Genomic DNA, 23,961 nt, shown 5'->3' with positions numbered 1-23,961 from the left:
TGTTCCACCTCCTTCCCCATTCACCATACCTGATAGCTAAAACGGGAATTAGTCTTACAAGAGAGGGGAGAAGTGCTTTGAAATCCACTGCTCCATAATCTACAGTGAGATTTATCTTGAATCTTGGGCCTTGGCTTAAGCATGCCAGCATGATGAAAAAGTTGTTAAGTATTCATCTGTGGCTGACCATGTGCTAGGCACTTTGTAGGCAGATCATGAGAAGACACTGCTTCTCTCTCATGGGAGCTTAAGCTCATCATGATATGGACAGTTAGAATACTTCAACTAGACTCTGAGAGGTAAGGATGAAAAAAACCTCCAAGGAATATAAAAGTTCTAGGAAAGCTTGGTCTCACACAGCAGGCTCACCTAGGCAGACAGTCCCCACAGACAGCATTAGAGGTAGCTGTGCAGTTGGCCTTCTGGATACGATTGATGACAGCACAGGTGATGCAAGTCTGACATCTATGGTGGCCCCAGCTGCTTTTGAATCTGCGGGCAGGGCAGGCTGTGCAGTATGCATCCCCACCTTCTCCATAACCACAATCCTGCAGAGAGATGGGGATCACTAACATTGCTCAACAGAAACTTGGAGAGAGGATCAGCTATGGGACAAATGGACATCATATAAGTAATGTTTTACAAACTGCAAGTTGCAATACATTTATGAATCATAAAATAAATTTACTAGTTTGAGATCAGCACTGAAATTGAAAAACAAAACAAAATAATGATATAAATATCAGAGTGCTTATACTAATGCTAAGTATCAGTCAGCATAGGCTAGGTTATGCTAAGGCAAAAAGCAAATTCCAAATCTCAGTGTCTTAAAAGAACAAAAGCTTAGTTCTCACTCACCCTATTTGCCTACCAGAGGTCTAGTAGGAGTTATGTTTTACATTATTCTCACTGGGCTACACGAGGTGGCAGAGGTTTTATCTTTGTGTGGCCATGATTGGAGCATCAGGGAAAAGAGAACTTTGTGAATTGCCATGGCTCTTACTTTCTTCCAGAAATGATCCATTTCACTTTGCTCACATGTCTTTGAACACACATATCATCTGATTATTAGTAACTACACAAGTAAAAGAAAATGCAATTCCACAATGTTCTAGAAGGTGGGGAGGTGGAAATATTTGAGAAATAGCTGTAATCACTACCAATACCTCAATATTATATTGTAAAACTTTTACAGATAAAATATATGCAAGTATGTGTTAGGTTGTGATAAAAAAAATGTATTCCTTACTCTTGGTAATGGTAAAAAAATGTTTGAATGCCAATGATATAGAGGAGAGATGAGTGATCCAGCTCTTTCTTATCTCAGGTCTAATATTGACTTAGTGTGACTCTAGCCAGCCCCTCTCCATTTCTGAGCATCAAAAGCCCCAACATCTGAAGAAGCTGAAGTAGATAGTCTCTAAATATTCTTCTAGCTCTGACATTCTAACTTAGGTACAAGGCACCTGCCTGATATATCATAGCTTTTTCTCAAAATACAACTCTAGTTATCAGGGGATATTAACTATTTGCTAGTTGTGGCAGAATTCGGCTGATTGTTTGCCAAACTAAACCTCCTTTCTTCCTGAGAATACCACTAGCCAACATTCTCTAACCCCACTGTAGTTAGGGGGGGTCCAGGTGCCTAATTTCTAGCTAATGGAACATGGATAAAATGATGCATGCCTCTCTCAGGCCTGGCCCCAAGAAAACTGCCTGTTTTTTTTTTTTTCTTTTGTACTTATTTTATATTTAAAACTGCCTTAATTTTATTTATACTGTGATTTTCTGGTACACAGTAACACCCAGAGAAATGCTGAAATCAATATATTAAAAATGACAAGACATCAGGAAAATGGAGGAGGTGGCAGCTCCAAGCCTTCATTTCCTCATAGTAACAGAAAAGCATGCAGAGGGGCACCTGGGTAGCTCAGCTGGTTGAGCGTCCAGCTCTTGATTTCAGTTCAGGTCATGATCTCAGGGTCCCAGGATTGAGCCCCACATCAGGCTCCATGCTCAGCAGGGTGTCTGCTTGAGGATTTCTCTACCTCTCCCTCTGCCCCTCCCCCTGCCCATGTGCTCTCTCTCTCTCTCTTTCCTTCTCAAATAAATAAATAATTCCTAAGAAAAGAAAAGTATGCAGAAATTGTCAGAATCAAAGTTGTCAGAACTCTGGGAAACAAAGATTTACAGTGATTAAGCAAATGCTGAACCAAGAAAAAGACAACTTGAAAATGAAAGGAAAGTTTTATGCCATTTTTGTTTGCCTTTATTACACAAGTCTCCTGAGCAGCACCAGCCCTGAAGTGGAGGCAATCTTAAAGTGGCAGCAGCCTGTGTTCTTAGTGGGAGGGCTTCATCCCTAGTTTCAGAGTGAACTGAGCAAAACTTATTAATAAATTATTGTGTATGACTGTTCTAACCTGTCTGTTGGCTATCTGAAAGAGTGGTATGAAGTGTTCACTTCTGTTTCATTCAATTCAGAATTCAGACTGGAAAAGGGTGGGCATTTATTTAAAAAATGCTTCAAAGCAAACTAACAAACCACAGATATCTGGGGCAAGAAATTATGAACAAAGAAACATGATAGACTTCCTAATCTTGGAAGGGTTAGAAAAAATGAGAGAAATGTGTTGGGAAACGAAAACATTCAGAAGCACCCATATATATGGGAGAATTTAGAAAGGCACATGCATTCCTAGGTCAAGAGACATGCTTATAAAAGGAGAAGACCCAAAGCTTACACATTGGGCTGATCCATAGGCTGAGTGCCAAGTTTGGCTAATTGTTGAAGAAGTGCTTCAGCACAGACCCAATCTGCAAAGACTGGGAAAGGTGCGTGGGTTTATTTTATTTTATTTTTATTTTTTCAAATTTCTGGCACTCAAGGAAAACTCTATCAAAATATTAGTGGGGCACCTGGATGGCTCAGTCCATTAAGCATCTGCCTTCGGCTCAGGTCATGATCTCAGGATCCTGGGATCCAGCCCCACATAGGGATCCATGCTCGGCAGGGAGTCTGCTTCTCTCTCTCCCTCTGCCCCTCCCCCCTGCATGCTCTCCCTCTCAAATAAATAAATAAATAAATAAATAAATAAATAAATAAATAAAAATATTAGCTAACCATGATCTAAATAAACACAGATTAAATGACCACCTATGGGAAAGAATACAGTGTTTGAAAAAAGATTTTGGAAAAACACCTAAATAAATGAACTAATATAGCTTTTAATAAATACAATTTTTTAAAAAAGCTAAATGTGAGGAAGGAAAAAAAAAACCTGATTAACGCCACATTATAATGATTAGTTTTGAAGAAAAAAGTGACAAAGCACATAAAGAAACAGGAATGTATGGCTCATTTAAAGAAACAAATAAAATTGATGGAAAGTATTTCTGAGGAAGTCCAGACATTGGACTTACTAGACAAAGAGTAGAAGACTGATATCTTAAATATATTCAAAGAAAAACATGAACTAAAAAAATCAGAAATAAGTGTATGAACAAAATGGTAATATCAAAATTATAAAAAGAAACCAAACAGAAATCCTGGATCTGAAAAGTAAACTAACTGAATGAAAAAAATCACTACAAGAGTTAAATAGCAGCTCTCAGCAGGTAGAAAAATGAATGAGCAAACTTGAGGACAGTTGAAATTATCAAGTGTGAGGAACAGAAATACAAAAGGAATGAAGAGAGTAAACAAAACCTAAGAGACACCAACAAGTGGACTAACAAACAATTGGGATTCCCAGAAGGAAAAGAGAGAAATAAAAAAGCAGAAACAATATTTGAAGAAATTGGCTAAAAACTTACCAAATTTGATGAAAGACATTAATAAACACATCCACAATGCTCAATGAACTTTAAGTAGGAAAAATTCAGAGACCCATAATAAGACATATTACAAATAAGATGTACAGAGACAAAGACAAAGAAAAAATCTTGATGCAACAGGTGATATAGAAGATAAAATTATGGAAAATAATGAAGCTGAAAATAAAAGGGAAAGAAAACTATTAGATCATGCATGTAGCCTTAGGAAACTCAGTGAGTCCATAAAGCAAAATAATATCCATATCACAGGAGCCCCAGAAGAAGAGTGGGGGAAAAGGGGCATAAGGTTTATTTGAACAAATTATAGCTGAGAACTTCCCTAATCTGGGGAAGGAAATACACATTCAATTCCAAGAAGCACAGAGAACTCACCTGAAAATCAACAAAAACAAGTCAACACCAAGACATATCATAGTGAAACTTGCAAAATACAAGGGTAAAAAAAGAATTCTGAAAGCAGCTAGGGAAAAGGATCCTTTTTTTTTTTTTTTTTTTTAATTATTATGTTCAGTTAGCCAACATTAGTTTTTGATGTCGTGGGAAAAAGGTCTTTAACTTACAAGTGTAGACACATAAGGTAGCAGCAGACCTGTCTGTTGAAACTTGGCAGGCCAGAAGAGAGTGGAAGGAAATATTCAACATGCTACAAGGAAAAATATGCAGCCAAGAATACTTTAACCAGCAAGGCTGTCATTCAGTATAGAAGGAGAGATATAGTTTCCAAGCAAAACTAAAGAAGTTCATGAACACTAAACCAGTTCGGCAAGAAATATTAAAGGGGACCATTTGACAGGGAAAGAGAGACCAAAAGCAACAAAGACTAGACAGAAACAGAGACTTTACAGGTAATACACTGGCACTAAATTCATATATATCAATAATTATTCCGAATGTAAATGGAATAAATTATCCAATCAAAAGGCATAAGATATCAGAATGAATAAAAAAAAAAGACCCATCAATATGCCACTTATGAAAGACTCATTTTAGATCCAAAGACACCTGCAGTTTGAAAGTGAAGGGGTGGAGAATCATTTACCATGCTAATGAACATCAAAAGAAAGCTGGAGTACCCATACTTATATCAGTCAAACCAGATTTTCAAACAAAGACCATAACAAGAGATGAAGAAGGGCACTATATCATAGTAAAGGGGTCCATTCAGCAAGAACATCTAACAATTTTAAATATTTATGCTAACTTGGGAGCAGCCAAATATATAAATCAATTAATAAAATACTTAAAGAACCTGATTGATAATAATACAATAATAGTAGGGGACTTTAGCACCCCACTCACATCAATGGACAGAACATCTAAGCAGAAGATCAACAAGGAAACAAGGGTCTTGAATGACACACTGAACCAGATGGACTTAACAGATATATTCAGAGCATTTCATCCAAAAGCAGCAGACTACACGCTCTTTTTGAGTGCACATGGAATATTCTCCAGAATAGATCATGGACAGGTTCACAAATCAGGCTTCAACCACTACAAAAAGACTTGAGATCATACCATGCATATTTTCAGACCACAGTGCTATGAAATTTGAAGTCAACCACAAGAAAATATTTGGAACAACCACAAACACATGGAGGTTAAAAATCATCCCAGTAAAGAATGAATGGGTTAACCAGGAAATTAAAGAAGAATGAAAAAAAATACATGGAAGCAACTGAAAATGAAAACATGACAGTTCAGAACCTTGGAGATGCAGCAAAGGCTGTCCTAAAACGAGAGTATATAGCAATAAAAGCCTTTCTCAAGATGCAATAAAAGTCTCAAATACACAATGTAGCCTTACACCTAAAGGAGCTGGAGAAAGAATAGCAAATAAAGCCTAATGCCAGCAGGAGAAGGGAAATAATAAAGATTAGAACAGAAACCAATGACATACAAATCAATAAAACAGTAGAACAGATCAAGAAAACTAGGAGCTGGTTCTTTGAAAGAATTAATAAGACTGATAAACCTCTAGCCAGACTTATCAAAATGAAAAGACAAAGTATTGAAATAAATAAAATCATGAATGAAAGAGGAGACATCATGAACAATGCCATAGAAATACAAATAACTATAAGAGAATATTATTAGCAATTGTATGCAAACAAATTAGGTGATCTGGAAGAAATGGATAAATTCCTAGAAACATATAAACTACCAAAACTGAATCAGGAAGAAATAGAAAGTCTGAACAGACACATAATCAGCAAAGAAATTGAATCAGTTAAAAAAAAAAAAATTCCCAATAAAGGAGAGTCGAGGGCCTGATGGCTTCTAAGGGGAAACCCATCAAACAGTTAAAGAAGAGTTAGTATCTATTCTTCTCAAATTGTCCCAAAAAATGGAAATGGAAGGAAAACTTCTAAACTCATTCTATGAAGCCTGCATTACCTTGATCCCAAAACCAGATAAAGACCCACTAAAAAGGGGAATTATAGACCAATATCCCTGATAAACCTTGATGTAAAAATTCTCAATGAGATACTAACTAATGGAATCCAAAAGTACATTAAAAGGATTATTCACCAAGACAAATGGTATTTATTCCAGGATGGCAGGGGTGTTCAATACCCCCTAAAAATCAATGTGATACATCACATTAATAAAAGAAAAGATAACAACCACATGATCCTCTCAATAGATGCAAAACATGCATTTGACAAAATACAGCATCCTTTCTTGATAAAAACCCTCAAGAAAATAGTAATAGAAGGAAAATACCTCAACATCATAAAGGCCATATACAAAAGACCCACCAATAATATCATCCTTAATGGGGAAAAACTGGGAACTTTTCCCTTAAGGTCAGGAACAAGATGAGGATATCCACTCCCACCACTGTTGTTCAACATAGTATTGGAAGTCCTAGTCTCTGCAATCAGCAAAAAAAAAAAAAAAGAAAAAAAAAACACGAACAAAATGCATCCAAATCATCAAGGAAGTCAAACTTTCAGTCTTCACAGATGACATGATATTCTATGTAGAAAACCCAAAAGATTCCACCAAAAATTTGTTAGAACTGATACAGGAATTTAGCAAAGTTGCAGGTTATAAAATCAATGCACAGAGGTCTGTTCCATTTCTGTATACCAATAATGAAGCAGCAGAAAGAGAAATCAAGGAATCAAGCCCATTTACAATTGTACCAAAAACCATAAGATAACTAGGAATAAACCTAACCAAAGAGGTAAAAGATCTGTAGTCTGGAAACTATAGAACACATATGAAAGAAATTGAGGAAGACACAAAGAGATGGAAAGCATTCTATGATCATGGATTGGAAGAACAAATATTGTTAAAATGTCTATACTTCCCAAAGCAATCTACACATTCAATGCAATCCCTATCAAAATAACACTAGCATTTTTTCACACAGCTAGATCAATGAATTCTAAAATTTGTATAGAACCAGAAAGGACCCTGAATAACCAAAATAATGTTGAAAAAGAAAACCAATGCAGGAGACATCACAATTCTGGACTTCAAGCTGTATTACAAAGCTGTAATTAACAAGACAGCACGTTACTGGCACAAAAACAGACGCATAGATCAATGGAACAGAATAGAGAACCCAGAAATGGACCCACAACTCTATAGTCAACTAATCTTTGACAAAGCAGGAAAGAATATCCAATGTCAAAAAGATAGTCTCTTCAACAAATGGTGTTAGGAAAATTGGACAGCAACATGCAGAAGAATGAAACTGCACCACTCCCTTACACCATACACAAAAATAAATTCAAAATAGATCAAAGACCTAAATGTGAGACAAGAAGCCATCAATATCCCAGAGGAGAACACAGGCGGCAATCTCTTTGACCTCAGCTGCAGCAACTTCTTACTAGACACATCTCTGGAGGCAAGGGAAACAAAAGTGAAAATGAACTGTGGGGACTTCACCAAGATAAAAAGCTTCTGCACAGGAAAGGAAACAGTCAATAAAACTAAAAGGCAACCAAAGGAATGGGAGCAGATATTTGCAAATGACAAATCAGATAAAGGGCTAGTGTCCAAAATAAATAGAGAATTTATCAAACTCAACGCCCCCCCAAAAAAAATCTAGTTAAGAAATGGGCAGGAGCCATGAACAGGCATTTCTCCAAAGAAGACATACAAATGGCTAACAGACACATGAAAAAAAATGTCAACATCATGAGGGAAATACAAATCAAAACCACAATGAGATACCACCTCACACCAGTCAGAATGGCTAAAATTAACAACTCAGGAAACAACAAATGTTGACGAGGGTGCAAATAAATGGGAATCTTTTTATGGTGTTGGTAGGAATGCAAACTGGTACAGCTACTCTGGAAAACAGTGTGGAGGTTCCTTCAAAAATTAAAAATAGAACTACCCTACGGCCCAGCAATTGTACTACTAGGTATTTACCCAAAGGATAAAAAGAGAGTGATTCAAAGGGGCATATGCATCCCAATGTTTATAGCAGCATTATCCATAATAGCCAAAATATAGAAAGAGCTTAGATGTCTATCCACTGATGAATGGATAAAGAAGAGGTGCTATATATACACATATATGATGGAATATGATGGACTATTACAAAACATATATATATATATATATATATATATATATATATGTATGTATATATATATAATGGAATATTACTCAAAATCTTGCCATTTGCAATGATGTGGATGAAATTAGAGTGTATTATGCTAAGTGAAATAAATTAGTCAGAGGAAGACAAATACCATATGATTTTACTCATATGTGTAAATTTAAGAAACAAAAGAGATGAACATAGTGGAAGGGAATGAAAATTAAAATAAGATAAAAGCAGAGAGGGAGATAAACCATAACAGACACTTAACTATAGGGAGCAAACTTTGGGTTGCTAGATGGGGGGTAGGTGAGGGGGTGGGCTTAATGATTGATGGGCATTAAGGCAGGCATTTGTTGTAATGAGCACTCTGTTATATGGAAGTGATGAATCACTAAATTCTATCCCTGAAACTAATACTACACTATTTGTTAACTAACTTAAATTTAAAAACAGTCTTGAAAAAAAAAAAAGAAAGAAGAACATCTATATTTAAGGAGGAACATATATTAATATAGGATCACTACATCAAGAAAATACAATTATGAATATATATAAACCAGACAACAGAGCCCCAAATTTGTTAAGCAACCATTGACAGAATTTAAGTGAGTGATAGCACTTCTACAAAATTATTTGGAGATTACAACACTCTACTTTCCAAAATGGTTTGCATATCTATAGAGACTAACTATAATGATATAGAGGGCTTTAAATGCCATAAACCAATTAAACCTAATTGACATATAGAACATTACAAACAATAAAGGAAGAATGTTCATTATACTCAATTGCACATGGAACATCCTGCAGAATAGACCATATGTTTGGTTCCAAAACAAGTCTAAAAAAAAAAAAAAAAACCAAAATCATACAAACTGTCTTTTCTGACCATGATATAATAAAGCTCTAAATCAGTAACAGAAGGAAAATGGGAAAATATATACATATGAAATTAAACAACACACTCTTAAAATAACCAATGGGTCAAAGAAAAAAATCACAAGGAAAACTAGAAATTATTTAGAAATGAATGAAAATAAGAACACAATTCAAAAATATATGGGATACAGCAAATAAAGTAGTACTTAGAGGGAAGTTAAAACCAGTAAATGCCTACATTACAAAGAGAAAAAACAAGATCTCAAGTCAATAACCTAACTTTACACCTTGAAAAATAGAAAGGTAAACCAAAAATTAGGAGAAAAAAAGGAAATTATAAAACTTAGAGATAAACAAAATACTGTAGAAAAACTATATAATAAATGAAACAAAAAGTTCACTCTTTGAACAACAAAATTGATCAACAAAATTGATAAACTTTTAGGTATACCACAAAAAAAAATAATAAGGGCTATATAAAAATAACTAAAATCCAAAAATGAAAGTGGGGATACTACCAAATTTACAGAAATAAAAAGGATTATTAGAGAATAATATGAACAATTATACACCAACAAAGTATATAATCTAGATGAAATGGACAAATTCCTAGAAATCCACAAATTACCTAAATTGACTCAAGAAGAAATAGTATCAACAGATCTATTACAAAGAGATTAAATGAATCATCATAAACCTCTCAATGAGGAAAAGTCCAGAATGAGATGGCTACTCTGGTGAATTCTACCAAGCATTTAAATAATAAACACTAATATTTCTCAAAATCTTCCAAAAAAAATTAAAGAAGAGAAAATATATCCTAACATCCAATGAGGCAGGCTAATTAAACACCAAATTAAAACTACATCACAAGAAACTAAAAGGCAACCTACTGAATGGGAGAAGATATTTACAAATGACGTATCTGATAAAGGGTTACTACCCAAAATATATAAAGAACTTATATACAACTCAACACCTAATCTATTACACAATGGGGAAAAACAGCTTTTCTTATATGGCCTTTATTTCTTTTTTCTTCTATAGTGAGGAACAAGAAAGGAATGTCCACTCTCACCAATGTTATTTAACATAGTATTGGAAGTTCTAGCCACAACAAGCAGACAACAAAAAGAAATAAAAAGGTATCCAAATGATCAAGGAAAAAGTCTAAAGTTCACTATTTGCAGATGACATGATACTCTATACAGAAACCCTGAAAAGCTCCAAAAAAAAAAAAAAAAAAAAAAAAAGAAAAACCTGCTAGAACTGATACATGAATTCAGTAAAATTACAGGATAAAAATCAATGTATAGAAATCTGTTGCATTTCTATATACCAACAATGAAGCAGCAGAGAGAAAGCAAGGAATCAATCCCATTTATAATTGCACCAAAACCCATGAGATAACTCTGAATAATCCTAACCAAAGAGGTAAAGGACCTGTATTCTGAAAACTATAAAACACAGATGAAAGAAATTGAAGATGAAACAAAGAAATGGAAAAACATTCCATGCACATGTATTGGAAGAACAAATATTGTTAAAATGTCTCTAGTATCCAAAGCAATCTACACATTTAATGCAGTCCTATCAAAACACCAACAGCATTTTTCACAGAGCTAGAACAAACAATACCAAAATTTGTATGGAACCACAAAAGACCCTGAATAGTCAAAACAACCTAGAAAAATAAAAGCAAAGGTGGGGGCATTACAATTCCAGACTTGAAGTTATATGACAAAGATCTAGTAATCAAAACAGTATGGTACTGGCACAAAAATAAACCAATAGATCAATGGAACAGAATGGAAAACCCAGAAATGGATTCACAATTATATGGTCAATTAATATTTGACAAAGCAGGAAAGACTATCCAATGGAAAGAAGACAGTCTCTTCAACAAATGGTATTGGGAAAACTGGACAGCAATATGCAAAAGAATGAAACTGGGCTACTTTCTTACACCGTACACAAAAACAAACTCAAAATGGATTAAAGACTTAAATGTGAGACTTGAAACCATAAAAGTCCTAGAGAAAAACACAGGCAGTAACCTTTTTGACATTGGCTGTAGCAACTTCTTTGTGGACATTTCTCCTGACACAAGAGAAAGAAAAGCAAAAATCAAGTATTGGGACTTCTTTAAAATAAAAAGGTTTTGCAGAGTGAAGGAAACAATCAACAAACCTAAAAGGCAACCTATGAAATGGGAGAAGATATTTTCAAATGGCATATCTGATAAAGGATTAGTATCCAAAATGTATAAAGAGCTTATGAAACTCAACACCAAAAAAACAAAAAAGTCCAATTAAAAAAATGGGCAGAAGACATGAATTGACATTTTTCCAAAGACGTACAAATGGCTAAAAGACACATGAAAAGGTATTCAGCACCACTCATCAGGGAAATACAAATCAAAACTGCAATGAGATATTACCTTGCACCTGTCAAAATGGCTAAACCTGTAGCCCAACTCATCAAATAGAAAGTGCCCAAATAAATAGAAACATAAAAGGGTAAGTTACAATAGACACCATAGAAGTACAAATGGTCATAAGAGATTACTATGAATAATTATACACCAACAAACTTGAAAACCTAGAAGAAATGGATAAACTTCTTTAAACATACAACCTTCCAAGACTGAATCATGAAGAAATAGAAAATGTGAATAGACTGACTACACACAATAAAATTGAATCAGTAATATAAAAACTCCCCAAAAAAACAAAAATCAATGACCAGATGGCTTCACAGGTAAATTCCACTACGCATTTAAAGAAGAGTTAGTACCTAACTTTCTTAAATTATGCCAAAAAACTGAATAGAAAGGAATGCTTCTAAGGTCATTTTACAAAGTCAGAATTATTAGGCTACCCAAACCAAAGATACCATAAATAAACAAAAATTATTGGCTAATATTCCTGATGAACATAGATGCAAAAATCCTCAACAAAATATTAATGAACCAAATCCTATAATACATTAAGAGGATCATAGGGCTCCTGGGTGGCTCAGTTGGTTAAGCAACTGACTCTTAATTTTGGCTCAGGTCATGATCTCAGGGTTGTTAGATTGAGCCCTATGTCAGGGTGTGGAGCCTGCTTGGGATTCTCTCTTTCCCTCTCCTTATTCCCTTCCCCACTGCTTGTGTTCTCTCTCTCTCCCCTGTAAAAAAAAAAAAAAAAGAAAAAAGAAAAAAAACCCAAAATAACAAAAAGAGTTTCTCTTCCTTTCTTAAAATAAAAAATAAATAAAAGGGTTATACACTACAACCAGGTCGGATTTATTCCAGGAATGCAAGGATGGTTCAGCATCTACAAATCAACATGATATACTACATTAACAAAACAAAGGATAAAAATCATATGGTTGTCTCAATAAAGACAGAAAAAAATTTGAAAAAATTCAACATACATTTATGATAAAAATACTTAATATAGTGTGTACATAAGGACAGTACTTCAATATAATAGGCCATATAGGACAAACCTACATCTCACCTTTTATTAAATGGTGAAAAAGCTTTTCCTATAAGACCAAGAACAAGACAAAAATGTCTACTCTAACTTTTATTCAACATACTATTGGAAGTCCTTGTCAGCTCAGTTAGGGAAGACAAATAAATAAATACCATCCAAATTGGAAAGGACAAAGTGAAAATATCACTATTTGCAGTTGACATGATATATAAAAATATATGTATAGAAAACCCTAAAGACTCCACCACACAACTATTAGAACTAATAAATGAATTCAGTAAAATCACAGGATACAAAATTAACACTGGAATTGGTTTTGCTTCTATACACTAATAATGAACTATCAGAAAGAGAAATTAAGAAAAAATAATCTTATTTACAATTGCTTCAAAAAGAATAAAATACTTAGGAATAAATTTAAGCAAAGAAGTGAAACACCTGTACAATGAAACCTATACGACACTGATGAGAAAAATTGAAGAAGACACATGTAATTGGAAAGATATTCTGTGCTCATGGATTGGAAGAATTAATATTGTTAAAACATGTGTACTAACCAAAGCAATCTACAGAGTTAATGCAATCCTTATCAAAATACCAATGGCATTTTACAAGAAGTAGAAGAAAGAATCCTACAGTTTGGATGGAACCAGGGGATGAAACCAAGGATGCCAAACAGTAAAAGCATCCTTGAGAAATAACAAAGCTGGAGGCATTACACTCCCTGGTTTCAAACTATACTACAAAGCTATAGTAATCAAAATAGTGTGGCACTGGCATAAAAACAGAAACATAGATCAATGGAATAGAATAGAGAGCCCAGAAAACACACACACACACACACACACATATATATATATATATATATTCAATTAATCTATGACAAAGGAGGCAACTGCATAATACAATGGGGAAAAGAGAATCCCTTAAATGAATGATGGGAAAACCAGAGAGCTACATGGACAGGAATGAAATTGGACCACTATCTTATGCCACATACAAAAATAAATTCAAAAGGGATTACAGACTTGAAGGTAAGACCTGAATCCATAAAACTCCTAAAAGAAAACACAGTCAGTAAGCAATTTGACATTGTTCTTTGCAATATTTTTTGGACCAGTTTTCTCAGGCAAGAGCAACAAAACTAAAATAAACAGATTGAATTACAACAAACTAAAAAGCTTTTGCACAGCAAAGGAAACCATCCACAAAACAAAAAGGTAACCTACTGAATGGGAAAAGATATTTGCAAATCATACATCTGATAAGGAGTTAATACCCAAAATATATATAAAGAACTTACACAACTTCATACAATAAAATAACTTGATTAAATATTTGGCCCAAGACTTGAAGAAACATTTTTCCAAAGAAGATGTAGAGATGTCCAGCAGGCACATAAAAAGATGCTTGACATCACTAATCATCCAGGGAATTGCAATCAAAACCAGAATGAGGTACCACCTCATACCCATCAGATTTGCTTTCCTCAAAATAAAAATAAGTGTTGACAAGAATGTGGAGAAAAGGGAACCTTCATATACTGTTTCTGGGAATGTATATTGGTACAGCCACTATAGCAAACAGTGTGGCGTTTCCTCAAAGAAAGCATAGATAGAAATACCATACAATCTAGCAATTCCACTTCTGTGTGGTTATCTGAAGAAAACAAATACCTCAATATAAAGAGATGTATGCACCCTCCAGGTTTGTTGCAACATTATTCATATTTGCCAAGCTATGTGGCTTATGGAAGCAAACTATGTGTCCATCCATAGATAAAAGGATAAAGAAGATGTGGTGTGTATGGAAAATTAGCCATAAAAAATAATGAAATCTTAACATTTACAACAATGTGGATGGACCTAGAGGGTATTATGCTAAGTGAAATAAATCAGACAGAGAAAGCCAAATACCACATAATTTCATTTTTATGTGGAATCTAAAACAAAACAAAACAAGTAAAAAAACAAATGGAAACAGACTCATAGATACAGGAAAAAAACTGTTGATTACTAGAGAAGGAGGCATTGAAGGTGGGGAAGAGGTGAAGCAGATTAAGTGGTACAAACTTCCAGTTATAAAATAAACAAGTTATGGTGATGTAATGTACATAATAGGAAGTATAGTCAATAATATTGTAATAACTTTTTATGGTGACAGATGGTAAGTGGACTTTGTGGGGATCAATTCATAACACATAGACATATGCAATCACTATGGTTTACAGCTGAAACTGATAAATGATAGCATGCCAATAATTCAATAAAATTTTAAAAATTAAAAAATAAAAGTATATTGCTGTACTTTTTTTTTACCTATCAGATTGACAAAAATCTAAAATGTTTGACAACATTGTTGCTAAAGCTGCAAGGAAACAGGCATATTGTTGGTGATAGATGTTGGTTAACTGAATGTAAAAAAAAGAATAGGAGAGGTACTGGGGTGTATGGTGGATACAAACTGACCATATGATAAAAATCACATTATGGGAAACATAAGTATAAGCCAAATGTAATAAAATCCTTTATAACCTTAAAAAAAGAAAAAAAAAATAAAATGACACAGCCTCTCAGGGGAATTTGGCAATATCTAACAAAACTGCATAAGCGTTTACTCCTCAACCCAACAACTGTACATTTAGAAATCTATCACACAGATACAATTGCAAAAATACACAAAGGTGTGTGCGTAATTCTACTCATAGCACTGTTTTTAATAGCAAAACTGTCCATCAAGAAGAGACTGGTTGCATAAACTGTGAAACATATACAGTGGAGAAATTTGCAGGTATAAAGGAATGCAGACTATATATATAATGGAATAGATGATCTCCTAAACGTATTGTCCATTGAAAAACATGAAGGTAGTGAAAAGCATGATATCATTTATCTAAATGGTGGGTTAGGTAAACTTGGTAACAGTTCATATACATACACAAACACACACACACACTTTTGCTTATATTACAGAAATAAACAATAGAATGATAAACCATAAAACTAAAAATGAAAAAAAAAAAAGGCAAGAGGGGAATTACCTTTAAAAGGAAGTAAAGAATAGGCTGGATAGGACAAGGATAGAAGTGAGAATTTGAGAATATGCTTTGTTTTATACATTTGACTTCAGAATACTGTATTTTTACATAATTATAAAACAAAATTAAATTAACAAAAAAATCCCTAAAATTTTAAGTTAAAAACGTAACCTAAAATGAATGAAAGAGAGAAGTGTTTGCAGATGGTGGTTTGCCTCATCCCTCGAATACTACCTGAGGACTGATAGAACAATCTGAACAAATACAGGGAGAGAAGAGGCCACTTTGAGGAAGGTAGGAAGTGCAGAGACATGGTTTGAGGGATAAATGGATCTTGGGTGCTGTGGAGGGGAGGAATCCCTGGTTACACAGAAGAGAGACAGCAGAGTGCTTAGGGATACACACAAGGTAAACACTTCCCCAAAGCATTTGGCAGGGAAAAAGAGGTGCTGAATTTCATGAGTTTTTGCAACCAGTGGGGCTCAAAGCCTGGAGTTTTAGAGGTCCCCAGGATTGACTGGGATGGAAACCTGAGGACCCTACCTTACTCCTGGGGCAGAGGCAGGAAAACAACCCCAGGCCAGACTGTGTGACCTCGGGATTACCAAAGGGACATGGGGAGTGACTATTCATACTTTTTGAAGCACATCTGTAAGAGGTGGCATTGCCTCTCTGGGGACAAAAGAAACAGCAGCACCATTTACCTCCCCTCCACTCAGCATAGGTGTAGAGACACCTGCTGAGGGCAGCTAAGCCAGATACTGGCTATTTGGCATGCTTGTTCCAAATCCACACCCCTGCACTCTGTTGTGGCTACCCTTCTGGGTCAAACCTGCATCAGTCCCAGCAGGTCAAGAACCTTTCCAGGGGGCCAGTGCAGGTCCCCACACTCGTGTGGAATTTTAAAAGTCAGCAGGCCTAGCTAAGGTAGAGCCCAAGGTGTGCTACTCTACTCCAGACAGGCATGTAACCCAGAGACAGTATGAAGTCAGCAATCTGAAAAGTGTCTGTGATACATAAGGGGAAATTATTTGCTCCTCTGAATGTGGTTCCTTGAGTAAGCAGCAAACATGGACTCCCCTCTCCAGGGACAAAGGAGCTGACTGGTGCCATTTCTTTCTCCCACCCCTCATTATAAACCAACTTCAGTAAACAGTATTGGGCCAACATTTGCTGCCTAATTTGCTTACACCAAGTTTTTACTCCTGTCCTCTGCCTCTACTACTTTTCTTGGGCAAGTGTGCCCAACAACCAGCACAGAGGTCCCCTCTCCCAGAAGACCAGAACAAACCACCACAGGCACCATGTCTACTAACCAGAGTTCTGCAAACCTTCAGTTCTAGAGGAAATAACATCAGATCTCTTTTAACAAGCAGACAAGAGCACACCTAATTAAGACTTGCCACACTCTGGCCAAGGTCCAAACACTCCCCACAGCAGGCAAAGAGAAACTCTGCAGATGACTGACCTGAGGGGTAAAGCAACCAAAACACAGCAGCAGAGTGCACACACCACACGCCAGAGACACTTACTGAGTGGCAGGCCCTGGATATTATACGACCTCTTCTTAATAAAGCCATTACTCTCAGGAGCAGGAAACATAACAGGCTTTACTAACACAGAGAACACAGAGACCTAAACAAAATGCCAAAATGAAAGAATTCATCCCAGAAGAAAGAACAAGAAAACATCACAGCCAGGGATCATATTGAAACAGATATAAGTAAACAGATATGCCTGATCCAGAATTTAAAGCAACAATCATAAGGATACTAGCTGGGCTTGAGAAAAGCATGGAAGACATCAGGGAGACATTTACTGCAGAGATAAAAGAGGTAAAAAAAAAAAAATCAGGCCAAAATGAAAAATACAATAACCAAGATTAGAAACTCACTGGACATAATGACCACAAGGATGGAAGAAGCAGAGGAACATATAAGTGATATAGAAGATAGAATTATATAAAGTAATGAAGCTGAACAAAAAAGATAAAGAAAAATTTTGGATTACGAATGCAGACTTAGGGAGCTCAGTGACTCCATCAAACATATGAACATTCATATTATAGGAGTCTCAGAAGAAAAGACAGAAAAGGGGGCAGGAGGTTTATTTGAGGAAATTATAGCTGAATGTTTATTTGAGGACATTATAGCTGAAAACTTCCCTAATCTCGGAGATTAGGGAATGTAAATGACTAAATGCTTCTATCAAAGGGCATAGGATGTCAGAATGGATAAAAATAACAAGACCCATGTATATGCTGCCTACAAAAACTTGTTTAGACATAAAAACACCTGCAGATTGAAAGTGAGGGGATGGATAAAAAATTGTCATGCAAGTGGACATCAAAAGAAAGCCAGAGTAGCAATAATTATATCAGACAAACTAGATTTTAAAACAAAGAATGTAACAGGAGATGAAGAAGGACACTATATCATAATAAGAAGATCTAACAATTTTAAATATTTTGCTGCCAACATGGGAGCACCCTATTATATAAAACAATTAATAACAAACATAAAGAAACTCATTGATAAGAATACAATAATATTGGGGACTTTAACACCCCATTTGCTTTAATGGACAGATCATCTAAGAAAATCAACAAGGAAACAATGGCTTTGAATGACACACTGGACCAGAAATATATTATTTTGAACATTCCATCCTAAAGCAGAAGAATACACATTCTTTTCAAGTGCACAGGGGACATTCTCCAGAATAGATCACATACTAGGCCACAAATCAGTCCTCAACAAGTACAAGAAGATTGATATCATTACCATGAACATTTTCTGACCACAGTGCTATGAAACAAAGTCAACCACAAGAAAATATTTGGGAAGACCACAAAAGCAAGGTGGTTAAAGAACATGCTACTAAAGAATGAATGGGTCAACCAGGAAATTAAAGAAGAAATTAAAAAAATATATATGGAAACAGATGAAAATGAAAACACTATGGTCCATAACCACTGGGATGCAGCAAAAACCATACTAAGAGGAAAGTATATAGCAATACTGGCCTACCTCAAGAAGCAAATACACAACCTAAACTTACACTTAAAAGAGCTAGAAAAAGATCAACAAATGAAGCCTAAAAACAGCAGAAGAAGGGAAATAACAAAGATTAGAGCAGAATAAATAATGTAGAGGGAAAAAACAAACAAAAAACATTGGAACAGATCAATGAAACTGAGAATTGGTTCTTTGAAAAAATTAATAAGATTGATTAACCTCTAGCCAGATTTGCCAAAAAGAAAGATAAAGGACCCAAATAAATGAAATTACAAGTAAGAGAGGAGAAATAACAACCAACACCACAGAAATACAAAAAATTATGAGAATATTATGAAAAATTATATGCCACCAAATTGGACAATCTGGAAGAAATGGATAAATTCCTAAGAACATACAAACTACCAAAACTGAAACAGGAAGAAATGGAAAACTTGAACAGACTGATAACCAGCAAAGAGATGGAATCAGTAATCAAAAATCTCCTAACAAACAAAAGTCCAGGGCTAGATGACTTCCCAGGAGAATTCTACCAAACATTTGTGGAAGAGTTAATACCTATTTTTCGCAAACTATCCCCCCCTCCAAAATGTAAGGAAAACTTCCAAACTCATTCTATGAGGCCAGCATTACTTTGATTCCAAAATCAGACAAAGATTCCACTACAAAAGTGGAATACAGGCCAATATCCCTGATGAATATGGATGTAAAAATTCACAACAAAATACTAGTAAATTGAATCCAACAGTACATTAAATGAATCATTCAACATAATCAAGTGGGATTTATTCCTGGGCTGTAAGAGTGGCTCAATGTTCATAAATCAATCAATGTGATATACCACATTAATAAAATAATAGATAAGAAACATATGATCCTCTCAACAGATGTAGAAAAAGCATTTTACAAGATATCACAAACATTCATTTGTGATAAAAACCCTCAACAAAGTAGGGATAGATGGAATATACCTCAACATAATAAAGACCATATATGGAAAAACCACAGCTAATATCTTCAAAGGGGAAAAACTGAGAGCTTTACCTCTATGGTCAGGATCAAGACAGGTATGTCCACTCTCACCACTGTTATTTAACATAGTACTGGAAGCCCTAATCTCAACAGTCAGATGACAAAAAGAAATAAAAGGCATCCAAATTTGGAAGAAGTTACATTTTCATTATTTGCAGATGACATGATACTCTATATTGAAAAACTGAAAGACTCCACCAAAAAAATTGCTAGAATTGACACATGAATTAAGTAAAATCATGGGATACAAAATCAATGTACTGAAATCTGTTGCACTTCTATTCACCAATAATGAAGCAGCAGAAAGAGAAATCAAGGAACTGATCCCATTTACAATTGCACCAAAAACCATAAGATATGTAGGAAGGAACTTGACCAAAGTGGCAAAATATTTGTACTTTAAAAACTATAAAACACTGATGAAAGAAGTTGAAGATGACACATAAAAAAATGGAAAAAAAAATATTCCATGCTCATGGATTGGAAGAACAAATATTGTTAAAATGTCTATATTACCCAAAGTAATCTACACATTTAATGTAATCCCTATCACAATACCACCAGAATTTTTTCACAGAGCTAGAACAAGAAATCCTAAACTTTGTGTTGAAGTACAAAAGACCCCAAATAGCCAAAGCAACCCTGAAAAATAAAAGCAAACCTGGATGCATCACAAATCTGGACTTCAAGTTATATGACAAAGATGTAGTGATCCAAGACAGTATGGCACTGGCACAAACATAGACACATAGATCAATGGAACAGAATAGAGAACCAAGAAATGGACCCACAACTATACTGTCAACTAATCTTCAACAAAGCAAGAAAGAATATCCAGTGAAAAAAGGACAGGCTCTTCAACAAATGGTGTTAGGAAACTGAACATCTACATGAAAAAGAATGCAACTGGACCACTTTCTTATACCACATAGAAAAATAAATTCAAAATTGATGAATGACCTAAATGTGAGACAGGAAACCATCAATATCCTAGAGAAGAACACAGGTAGTAACTGCTTTGAGATCGGCAATAGCAACTTCTTTCCAGATATGTCTCCCGAGGCAAGGGAAACAAAAGGAAAAGTAAACTATTGGGACTTCATCAAGATAAAAAGCTTCTGCACAGAAAACGAAAACTCAATAAAACAAAAAGACAACCTTCAGAATGGCAGATGATATTTGCAAATGACATACCAATAAAGGGTTAGTATCCAAAATATATAAAGAAGTTATAAAACTTAATACTCAAAAAACAAATAATCCAGTTAAAAAATGGGCAGAAGACGTGAATTGACATTTTTCCTAAGAAGACGTAGGGATGACTAGTAGACACATGAAAAGATGCTCAACATCACCCACCATTAGGGAAATACAATCAAAACTACAATGAGATATTACCTCATGCCTATCAGAATGGCTAAAATTAATAACAGAAGAAACAACAGGTGTTGGCAAGGATGCAGATAAAGGGAACTCTCTTACACTGTTGGTGGGAATGCAAATGGTGCAGCCTCTCTGGAAAACAGTATGATGGTTTCTCAAAAAGTTAAAAATCAAACTACCCTTACAATCTAGCAATTGTACTACTAGGTATTTACCCAAAGGATACAAAAATACAGATTCAAATGGATACATGCACCTGATGTTTATAGCAACGTTATGAACAATAGCCACAATACACAAAGAGCCCAAATGTCCATGGACTGATGAATGGATAAAGATGTGGTCAGGGTGCCTGGGCGGCTCAGTCGTTAAGCTTCTGCCTTCGGCTCAGGTCATGATCTCAGGGTCCTGGGATCGAGCCCCGCATCAGGCTCCCTGATTGGCGGGAAGCCTGCTTCTCCCTCTCCCACACCCTCTGCTTGTGTTCCCTCTCTCGCTGTGTCTCTCTCTGTCAAATAAATAAATAAATCTTTAAAAAAAAAAAAAAAGATGTGGTCTATTTATACAATGGAATATAACTCAGCCATCAAAAAGAACTAAATCTTCCCACTTGTGGGGATATGGATGGAGCTAGAGAGTATTATGCTAAGGAAAATAAGTCAGTCAGAGAAAGATGAATACCATATAATTTCACTCATATGTGGAATTAAAAAAGAAAATAAATGAATATAGTGGGGCAAAAAGAGAGTCAAACCATAAAACAGACTCTTAACTATAGAGAACAAACAGGGTTACCAGAGGAGAGGTGGGTGGAGGGATGGCTTAAATGTGTGATGGTTATTAAGGAGGGCATCTGTTGTAATCAGCACTGGGTGTTGTATGTCAGTGATGAATCACTAAATTCTACATCTGAGACTAATATTACATTGTATGTTAACTAAGTGGAATTTAATAAATCTTGGAAACAAAATGAATCAGAGAGAGAGAGAGGGAGTTGGAGAGGGAGAAGTGGAGGGATACAGAATATGAATGAATATAACATACTATCATCATGCCTGGCAGTAGTAAGTCCTGAGTGAACATTAGATATTTTCCTTATAGGAGGCAAGTTTTTATATTATCAACAGCATTGGAATCAGTATACACAAACCTGACTCATCACTTATTCACTTACTAGAGAATGGAATGATGGGAGCAAACTAGTATTTACTGAGAATCAACCATATATCAGCTACTTCTCCTCATTTTATTAATTCAGAATAAATTATTGGGCAACTCCTATGTGCCAGGATGCTATTCTGGATGTTGTGACTAGGTAATTGAATTTATTAATAAGACCAAAATTCCTGCCCAATGTACTTACATTCTTGTATATTCTCCATAAAACTCTATATGATGTGCATTATCATTTTATGTTTCAGAAGTAAACAAACATGAGACACAAATGGTTCTGTCACAAGTGGTCTGGCCTGGGAAGCTTCTTACCTGCAGCCCTGAGTCTCCTCATCCACAACCAGAGACACCAGGCTGCCAGGGTACTGTCCAGATGGATCTCAAAGCCACCAGTGCCCAGTCCAAGAAGCCTCTTTGTCCTTTAGGTCTGAGATTCTTCTTCCCCACCTAGAGACAGGTCACCACGGTGCACTGGCAAATGGTATCCTACAACAACAAGTAGTCTGACCAGGGAAGTGTTCTTCCTCTCTACAACTCAGAGACTTCCTTTTTGCAATAGAGAAGCACCAGTTAATGCCTAGCCCAGGGAAATTCCTTTTACCCCTCTGGCAGCACCAATAAAGAGTAGTGAGAGCCACAGCAGCACAAGATAAACTATATAGACTAAAGTCATACTACAAAGACCCTTAAAACTAAACTGTCATTAGAACCATACTCACAAAGTAGGTCAAAGCAGATGTGCTAAACCAGTGATCACCTATTAAAATAAAAGATTTACTAGAACCCTTAGACTCTTAACATGATTATCAAAATATCCAAGATATATACTTTTTAAAAAATCTCCTATCATAACAAGAATCAGGAAAATCACATAAATGAGAAAAGGCAATCAACTGACACTTAAATGAGTCAGATGTTGGAATTACCTGACAAGGATTTTGAAGCAGCCATCATACAAATGCTTCAACAAGCAACTACAAATTATCTTGCAATAAAAGAATTAGAAAATCTCAGCAAGAAGTTATAAAATAGATATTTTCACATAAAAACTGTAAAAATAAAGAAATGAAACAAAAAACTCACTGAATAGTAGAAAAGAACTGACAGATGAAAGAGTTACTGAACTTGAGGACAGAGCAATTGAATTTATGCAAATGAACAGGAAGAAAGCAGACTGAAAATATAATGGATCTGTGGGACAATAACAAAATATTAAACAATTGTATTATCAGAATTTCATGAAAAGAAAAATAAAAGAACAAGTATCTGAAAAAAAAATTCAAATAAATAAAAGCTAGAAACTTCACAAATTTGGCAAAAGACCTACAGATTCAAGCAGGTGAGCAAATCCCAAGTAGAATAAATTCAAATAAATATATAACAGTAAGCATTATAATGAAACTTCTGAAAACCAAAGACAAAGTAGGTATCTTGGAAAAAATTGGCATTACCTAAAGACAACACCAATTGGCATGACAGTGGGTTTCTATCTGAAAGCATGGAGGCCAGAAGGAAGTGACCAACATTTTTCAAGTAATAAAA

The 23,961-nt window shown here is 35.2% G+C and overlaps 1 protein-coding gene across 4 annotated transcripts in view; it reads right to left on the bottom strand.

Annotated features, from left to right (window-relative positions):
- The window catches only part of EDA2R (ectodysplasin A2 receptor), a 46,225-nt gene that overhangs the window by 5,925 nt on the left and 16,339 nt on the right, over positions 1-23,961 (bottom strand). For 3 of the 4 annotated variants that reach the window (XM_078064219.1, XM_078064220.1, XM_078064221.1), the window contains exon 2: positions 370-548. The exons of the other annotated variant lie outside the window; for it this stretch is intronic. In XM_078064219.1, the coding sequence (XP_077920345.1) occupies positions 370-548 (179 nt within the window). The remainder of the gene's footprint in view (positions 1-369; positions 549-23,961) is intronic. 4 annotated transcript variants of the gene reach the window in all.

This window comes from Halichoerus grypus, chromosome X (genome assembly GCF_964656455.1).
Source record: "Halichoerus grypus chromosome X, mHalGry1.hap1.1, whole genome shotgun sequence".
Lineage (NCBI taxonomy): Eukaryota > Metazoa > Chordata > Mammalia > Carnivora > Phocidae > Halichoerus > Halichoerus grypus.
The sequence above is the reverse complement of the archived record's forward strand: the minus strand, read 5'-3'. Positions and strand labels throughout refer to the sequence as shown.